This window comes from Pipistrellus kuhlii, unplaced genomic scaffold (genome assembly GCF_014108245.1).
Source record: "Pipistrellus kuhlii isolate mPipKuh1 unplaced genomic scaffold, mPipKuh1.p scaffold_m20_p_7, whole genome shotgun sequence".
NCBI lineage: Eukaryota > Metazoa > Chordata > Mammalia > Chiroptera > Vespertilionidae > Pipistrellus > Pipistrellus kuhlii.
This window is the reverse complement of record NW_023425573.1, coordinates 23,109,536-23,118,566: the sequence shown is the minus strand read 5'-3', so window position 1 is coordinate 23,118,566 and position 9,031 is coordinate 23,109,536. Positions and strand designations below refer to the sequence as shown.

The following is a 9,031-nucleotide window of genomic DNA, read 5'->3' as shown; positions in this document are numbered from 1 at the left end:
AGAGGAACAGGCCTCTCCCACCCATGAGGTTTCCCTTTTGGGGCAACTTGGATAACTGACTGGTTGAGTAACCCCACTTTTCCTTTCCATGCACTAATTCCATGCTTACTCTTTAAATTCACCAATAGTGAACCCACAAAACCTCAGGCACCCCACACTTGCCCCTAAAAAAGGGAGAAGCCGAAGTCTGCCCACCCTTTTTCCCTCTCCCGGATGGCTATTGCTGAGGTGCATCTTGCAATCATAAAAAGAGCCCCAACGGACAGACCAGCCACATTGGCTCCAGGTGAGGAAAGGCCTTTGAGGTTGCCCCTAGCAGTACATGCGGGGGTGAGTGCCTCCCAGCCAATAGCATCACTACCCATAGGCCGAGAACCAACAGGAAACTGTATATTATAGGTTTTTTTAAAATAATATTAAGTATTTAAACACTTATTTTTAAGTACGTTGGGATATCTGAAAACCTTCATAAATATTCTATAAAAAATTATTCATTACATAAAAATTAGAGGAACAAGCCATTATTCTGGCCAAGGGCTTCCTACACCTAAATCGGTCCATGAGCCATAGGATGCTCTCTGTAACCAATGTTGGCAGACTCTTTGGAGTGATGAAACAAAATGGTACCACCTCGTTCCCTGAGTCATCAAAGACAGTGGGGAGGATTCAGTGTTTGCTGCTTCTTTAGAGTTTTAAAAGTAGCAAAATTTTCATCTACTTTCCTTTAACTCAAGCTCTCCTTGTCTTCATTTCTGAACCTCCTCCTCTAGCAACCGCATGGAAATTTTATTTATGTTGTTTTTATTTTTTTCTTCTTGAGAGTTAAACATCCATAGATGATCTGAAAAGTGATTCTCACCCCAAACCTTCCTACTCATAGACTTGACACTCTCCTCCCATAAGTAAGCCTTGTTCACCTAAGAACACAGTGTCATGGAGGTCAATCTCTGAGTCCAGCTTCACTGCCTGATATCTGGATATCCTTGACTCACCTTCCTCATGCTAAAGTCAGGACTGTTATCTGCTAAGAGGAAGAAATGGGATGATACACATACGTGGTTGGGCAATGTCTGGCACACAGTAAGCCACAATGCCTGCTATTTTTTATTACATAGAAAATAATTCTTTCGATTCTCTTGCTCTGGTTTTATCCAGTGTTTTTTCTTTTACCATTAAAATAGGTGTTGAGGTACTTTTACATAAAGCAGCCTTTGTAAAACATTCAGCTTCAATCATGTTGGTGTTTGATTATTTTTCCTGGTACCACAATTGTTTTCCACCCATACTTCATGTTTAATAGTCTGAACTTCTATTCATTTAACTTTTCCTTATAAGCAAACCTGCCTACATTTTTTCATCCATGAATCCAGAATATATCTGTTATTAAATGGGATCCATTTTAGTTACCCTGTATGCTGCCTTAATATTATATGGTGTAGGTCCTCAACATTTTTTGTAGTAGAGGGGAATATATTCCTTTATTTTTCTTTTTTTTAATATATTTTATTGATTTTACACAGAGAGGAGGGAGAGAGCTAGAGAGCTAGAAACATTGATGAGAGAAAAACATCGACCAGCTGCCTCTTACACACCCCCTATTGGGGATGTGCCCACAACCAACGTACATGCCCCTGACTGGAATCGAACCTGGGACCTTTCAATCCGCAAACCGATGCTCTACCACTGAGCCAAACCGGTTTCAACATATTCTTGAATGTGAGAGAAGAAAGAGCAACCTTCTATTCCAAGGCTACCTTTCTCATTCTTAGAAAAAAAAAAAAGTAAAATAACTAACTAAACAATAAAACTTTTAATCCCGTTCTTAGCATATATGTCCCCCTAAAAACACATCCTAAATATCTTTGTACAATTCACAAAGAATTTCTCTGAATATTTTATTAATAGAAATCACAGTAACAACCTTCACATAGAATCTAGGAGACATGCTTTTAAATTACTCTGGTTTCATTACTTCAGTCTCATGAAGTTATTAAAAAAATAAAACGAAGTTAAATAACCAGCAACACTTTTCAAACAGTAGGCTGTTTCTTGTCATCTCCATTAAAATATCAAAAAAAAAAATGATATCTCTTCATCAGTTTTAATGTGAAGCGAAGGACAGTGTATCAGTAGCTGACTTCCAGGGGGAAAAAGAAAACATGAAATATCAAAGCAGCGTGCCTGCCATCTGCGACGCCTGGCCCCTGCTCCCATCCCTAGCGAGCGTGCTCATCGGCCGCGGCTTCTTCAGTCAGTGCCAGATCCTACAGGTATTGTCCTTGCTGCCTATGAAGACACATTTCACAAAGTTATTTTTTCTTTATGTCACTCCCTTCACTCTTTTTTTTACAAGTTGACATTTTCTGGGTCACTATCAATTATCGATGAGCTACATGTACAAGTTTCTCCGGGCTCAGCTGCCAAGCCCATGAGACGCTCAGCTCGAGTATTTCTGGAATGGGAATTTTTTTTTTCTTTTTCTTTCTTTCTTTCTTTTTTTTTTTTTTTTTTTTTTTTAATTTTGCATCATTCTGTCAGTCCTAAATCATGCAAGTTCACGTCTTACTCACAGCAGCAAACTCGTGGTATGTTATATTTGGAGGGGACCTGAGATGCCAGCCATCCCCTCTGCTCTCCCTCAAGCATCGCCACCAGGGAGAACCACAGTGAACTTGAACATCCCCGGGTTTGAGTGTTGGCATATAAAACAGTACATACCACTGGAGCGCAGATCAAAATGTCAACAAGTGTTTCTCACCATCAGTCAACATGTGAACTTTGCATCCTTCCTACACTCCCCTCTATGACAGCACTCTTCCGAAGCAACCTGAAGTCCCCCTCCCCGAGGGTCGCCTTTCACATCCCTCTATGGGAAGGACGGTCTTGGCGTGGTTTCCTTCTGAGGCCAGGCATGTCACGTCAACACAGGAAGCATGGGGCTGCGTGGATTGGGAAAGCCTGTGGATACCGCACATTCCACCACAAACACCTTATGCTCTCAAAATGCAATGGCCACGCTGGCCAATTCTCTTCCAGTTTGTGCTTCTAAACCTACCCTCAGGCATGCCATTAAAAATGCATGGTGGACACTGGGGTCAGCCATGAAAATAGGGGGATCAAATCAAACAAAGTGGCGGCTGTGTTGTGGGCAAGACAAGCATGTCACCCCGGTTCTAATAAGCTCTGCCGTCCAGTTGGCCTTGGTGCTTTGGGGTGCACTAAATAAATCAAGAAGATATTTAAAGGATCTCAGGGATCTATTGTAAATGCCAGGCTAAAACAAGGCACAGATAATGAATATTCCTCCCCACTCTCTCCTGGGTCTTTGGGAAAACTGGGTGAGGAATGGGGTATGGGGAGCTGGCCTCACATGAAGCACATGGATTAGGAAAGGCGGGTCCTCTACCAATCTAGCTGAGTCTCCTTCTTCCCAGAAGTGCCCTGCAGAGCACCCTGTGCCTGTCATCATAGCCCCCACCTCTGCCCTTGTCCTGGGGAAAGACCTGACCTGCTATTCACAATAAAATACATGGCTTCTCATGGCCCTGTCTTAGGAGTAGCTACCTGTTAAGTTACAGTTGAAAGCCATAAACCCACAGAAAGTAATCAGTAATTTTAGAGGACTTATTAATTCAGTAGAAGGAGGAGGGTTTTAGAAGGGGGAGGATTTTAGACCAGAGGGGAGATTATTTGCAGCATACCTGAAGTTACATGACTACGAAGCAGCCAATATACAAATCCAACCTTGCATATGCAACATTGAACTTATTAGACAGTTAAGCAATTCTTAAATTTAGTCAACATGGTGGGAATCACTGCAAGTTAGGCCGACTGGGTCTTAGTGCCTGCTTAGGGCTTCCCTGACCCTCACTGTTGTAGCACCCACCTCTGCCAACCCTCCTCCCGAGGCACCATACTGACATCGTACCAAATTTTTGTCATTTTCCTCTCCTTCCCACAATTTAAATTAATTTATTCTCAAACCGATTCTTACAAAAATGTTGCCAAATTAATTCACAATAGATTTGATAATGGTTGACGGGTGCTGAATAGCTGTTTTCTTCCCTCAAATATATGTATGTTAGCAGGGAATATTAAAAAAAATAAATAAATAACTGCCGGGACCGGTTTGGCTCAGTGGATAGAGCGTCGGCTTGGGGACTGAAGGGACCCGGGTTCGATTCCGGTCAAGAGCATGTACCTTGGTTGCGGGCATATCCCCAGTAGGGGGTGTGCAAGAGGCAGCCAATCGATGACTCTCTCTCATCGATGTTTCTAACTCTCTATCTCTCTCCCTTCCTCTCTGTACAAAATCAATAAAATATATTTTAAAAAAAAGAAAAAGAAAAAAAATAACTAAGCTTGAAGAATAAAATTTTAATGAGCCAAAACCTGACGGTGGAGAACCCTGGTCCTAACTTATTTTAGTTACTAACACCTAACTGACATGGACTGGATAATAACCATTCGGACCATGCCTGGGGAATGCAGAAACCAGCAAGGCAGGCTCAGAATTCTTACTCTGCCTAGAGCAACTAAAATTCAAAATCACAGAGCCTTACAGCCAGTGGCAGAGCTCATTCCTGTGGTTCCACGATGCAAATAAGATTAAATAATGGATATAGAACACCTCTTTCCCCCAAGTTGAGCCAGGGATCCCAAAAGAGAGGTAGGGATGAAGGTGAAATCCTTTTGGTATTCAACTTGGCATCTCTACCAGCCCGATTTAAATGAAACACAAGTCTGTGGTGTTGGTCTCTCCCCACCTGTGATGATTATGTTGCCTTTGTAGTTGAAAGCGCATGAGAAGATTTCATCCGTGTGCCCACGGAGCACCTGGAGGCACTGGCCGGTCTGAGCATCCCAGATTCTCGCTGTTTTGTCAGAGCTTCCTGTTAGAATACGGTTCCCTTGGGGGTTGAAAGAAATCTACGAAAAAAGAAAGAAAAAAACCATGACATGTTTGTGTCAAGATTCCCAACAAATTTAATCAGCAAAAAGGGGACATCACTAAGCACCTATCACGTTCCCAGTCTGGTATGTATTCTTACACAAAACAGTTCCTTCATGATGGGAAAAATCTGGACAGAAATATTGTCTATTCCCGCTCTCCTCTCCACCCCACCCCAACCCCACCCCCGACACACACACACACACACACACACACACACACACACACACACAATTCTAAGGACAAAGACCAAAGCATTCTTTTAGTTTGAATATTCCATTTCTTTCCAAAAAGTGGTGATGCCTTCTCCATGCAAACAAAGACGCAGGGCCCTGCTGTAGATGAGAACCCCGATCAGGCTCCTTTATACCCAAACCCCTAAGCTGCCTCTGCAACCCAAATTTTCTGGGGTCAAAAGCACAGTCTGTATCACAGAATAAGTGAATATCAGGGCCTACAAGACAGGGTGTTCTGACTATTGCTACTCAAAGTGCAGCACTTTCCATAAACACGTTCTATGTGTCTCCCATGTGCCAGGCATTGTCTAATGGTACCTGAGCAGCAGTCAAAGAGAACTGTTGGTTTTCCATTTTTTTTTTTGGTACAGTGCTCATAACCTTCTCTAAATCATCAGAAGGCAATGATTGGTGCCCACCTCCTCCATGCCTGAAGGTGTGATAAAGGCAAAGCCATGTCTTTGTTTTCATCACTGTGTCACCAATGCAGAGAGCAATGCCTAGCACAATGGAAGCTCTCAAAAAGCATTTGCTGAATGAATGAATGAATGAATGAATATGAACCTTAGTTTGGCACTCCGTAGACATGTTCTTATTAGGTGGCAATTCAAGAAGAAATATATCACTGAAGCATAAAATGCAATAATGTAGACACTTAGAACTCTTTATAGTCAGATTCATGCAAAAATAGAAGTGCAATTGTTGAGTGGGACATGCCAAACATGTCGATAGCTATCAAGCCAGACATTCAGAAATATGACCCAGCTCTCTCCTCAGCCTATCTCTCATGTCCACACTTGCCCTTTCCCTCTTCTTGCCAGCCCCTAAAGCTTCCCAGCCTATGAAGAGAATGTTCTCCACACTTTCTTGGAGACCAGGCCTGCTATGCTCACAATGGCCACCAGCAGCAGGAGGGGAGAGAGCATGGCAGGGGTGGTTCTAGTGTCCAGGTGGAGCCTTCAGAGACTAGAAACCGTGAAGCTGATATTTTATAAGGAAGGAGCAAATTTGACCTGAGATCAAGGAATTGTGCTAGGAGGTGAGAATCACCAAGTCCCAGCCTTCTCTAGAAATATTTGAGGACACATCTAAACCTCAGATCACAGCCTGGATGGCCCTGCTCTGTAAATAAGATTTTGGGAAAATTAATACAAAATTCTAAGCTACCGCCTTAGAGTTTCAAGATAGGTCTTTTTAAACTTTATTGAATGTTAAATATTTCCATGAAATACTGCCTCAACTGCACCTAATTTACAGAAGACTTGATACTTTCTTTGCACAATATAACCTTGTGTGTCCAGCAGAACCAGGAAAATCACCTCACAAGCTTCATAAATAGCTTTAATAAGTATTTTCATCTCGCTAGATCTTTTGCTGATGGCTGAGGAAAACACTTTTATAGTTTATGAAAAGTTTTAGAAATGATTTATTATACTGAGTGTGAGAACACACTTAAAAATAATGTACTTAAGTATCTAATTTCTAAAAAGAATGAGATAGTTGGACAAACCTTAGTAGCTCAGTGGCAATACTTATACTAAACATGCTATTTTTTTAAGTAAGTAAATTGTTCCAAATGATAAAGCAACTCACCTTTGAAATCTCACCTTCATGACCTTCCAACTTAGTAATGCATTTTCTGGTGGCTGCACTGAAAACTCTTGCTGTTCCTTTTTTGAGGGGAGTGGGGATACATATATAAATTCATCTGAAATACAGAACTTTGAACCACATGCCTTGAATTATCTAAACATTTACCACTCTGACACACAGCTGTCTGCTAAGTTTGTCTTCTGTGATGAGAGCCAGCCACTCAAATTCAAGCTGGCCCCACTGTGGGGAAGAGTGTGAGGAGTGCCTCTCTAGGCCTGAGCTTATCACAGGAGATAATGGATTTCAAGATAGAAAAGGCAAATAGGCAGTAACTCAGAATGAAAAAATATTTAAAGGGAGAAAGAGGGAATGAAAACAAGTCTTGAGAGGCTGGGGATGAAATAAGCAGAAAGCCTACTATCGTACCTAATATGAGTCTGTGGCCACAGAAGGCACAAGCAGCCACTCTAAGAAGGAACAGTGGCTGCCACACAATGAACAAAGAATACATACTAGAAATCCTTTTCAACAGAAAGAGCTAACAGAATGGTTTGCTCCCTGTTGTGTCCCCAGTGCCTAGAAGTACCATTCAATAAATAGATGCGGTGTGGATGGATGGATGGATGGATGGATGGATAAATAGAAGAAAAAATACATGTGTTTTTAGAATTAAAAAGTGGCAAAGTTAAATAAGCATAGAAGAGAGAAAAAACAGCACTAATGCAATTGTTGTCAGAAAAAAAGTTAACATTTGTCAGGCCAGGAAAAGAATACTTTCTTATTGCAAATTATAGCATTAAATAGAGTAAAATTAGCAAGAATAGGGTGTTTTGGACACAATTTTCATTCAGATATAAGCAAAATATTTTAATTTTTTACTTACCTTTCTGACAATGTCAACTCAGGAGGCAGTAGACAAAATGAAAAATTGCTATTTTAGAATTAATATAATCTATAATAATAAAAGCGTAATTAGACTAGACAGCTGAACAGCCTTCTGGACGTCCTTCCAGATGAAGCCACAGTGGCAGGGCTGAGGCAGGGGCAGTTAGGAGTGATCAGGCAGGCAGACAGAGTGTTTAGGGGCAATCAGGCAAGCAGGCAGAATGTTTAGGGGTGATCAGGCAGGCAGGCAAGTAGTTAGGTGATCAGGCAGGCAGGCAGAGTGGTTAAAACCCAGCAGTCCCAGATTTTGAGAGGAATGTCTGACTTCAAGTTTAGGCAGGATCAGGCCTAAACTGGCAGTTGGAAATCCCCCAAGGAATCCTGGATTGCAAGAGGGTGCAGGCCTGGCTGAGGAATCCTCCACTCCCACTCCATGCCCGTGTACACAAATTTCATGCACTGAGCCTCTAGTCCTATATAATAAAAGCCTAATATGGTAAGTGTCTGGTCAACTGGTCGACTCTGACCAGTTGCTATGATGCTCACTGACCACCAGGGGACAGATGCTCTGACGCAAGGTTAGCTTGCTGCTGGGGTCTGGCCAATTAGGACTGGTTAAGATGGGCCAGACATGTTGTGGAGCCCTCTCTCAATCCCTCCCCAGCCAACCAACCTCCTGCAGTCCCTCCCTGGCCAGTTGGCCCTCATCAGCCCTGATCATGCACCAGTGGAGTCCCTCAGTTTGGCCTGTGCCCTATCACAATTCTGGAACCCTTCGGGGATGTCAGAGAACTGGTTTCGGCCAGATCCCCACAGGCCAGGCCAAGGGACCCCACTGGTGCACAAATCTATGCACTGTGCCTCTCGTTAAAATATAAAACTTGCTCCTTAGAAGGACATTTTAAATGCCTTAAAGGAAAGTGACCAACTTGTTTTAAGAGTTTATTAATAATAGAAAAAAGAATATCCTACATAGTGTAATACTCTGAATTAGCACAAAAGCATTCTTAATCTTCAGAAAACACAGAAATAAGATAGTATGAAACCTTAATTTAAAAAAAAAAAGATTGAAATATGAATGAGATTTAAAAAAATAAGCCTTGAGCATAATTTCAAAGAGGAAGGAAAGAGTAATATATAGGAACAGATGTAGCTGCCCAGGTAACTCATTTTGTTGACAGGTTCAATTTTAAGAGGAGCAAAGACCAAGATAAATAAAGAAATTGGCCTAATACTTTTCTAGTGAAAAGAGCAGATCATAGAAAAAAACAAAACTAGAAGAATCAAGCTTGTATTTTATTCTCATCTATTGTGATCCTCTAGCCTAGGGGTGTCGAACTCAATCAGAGAAGGGGCCAAAATCTAA

At 41.8% G+C, this 9,031-nt stretch overlaps 1 protein-coding gene across 1 annotated transcript in view; it reads right to left on the bottom strand.

The window, feature by feature from the left end:
• Positions 1-1,881: 1,881 nt before the first annotated feature.
• Positions 1,882-9,031, bottom strand: part of DAW1 (dynein assembly factor with WD repeats 1) — a 33,793-nt gene continuing 26,643 nt past the window's right edge. The window contains 3 exon segments of the mRNA XM_045575480.1: positions 1,882-2,286; positions 4,767-4,929; positions 6,781-6,857. Of these exon segments, the coding sequence (XP_045431436.1) occupies positions 2,252-2,286; positions 4,767-4,929; positions 6,781-6,857 (275 nt within the window). The 3' untranslated portion in view covers positions 1,882-2,251.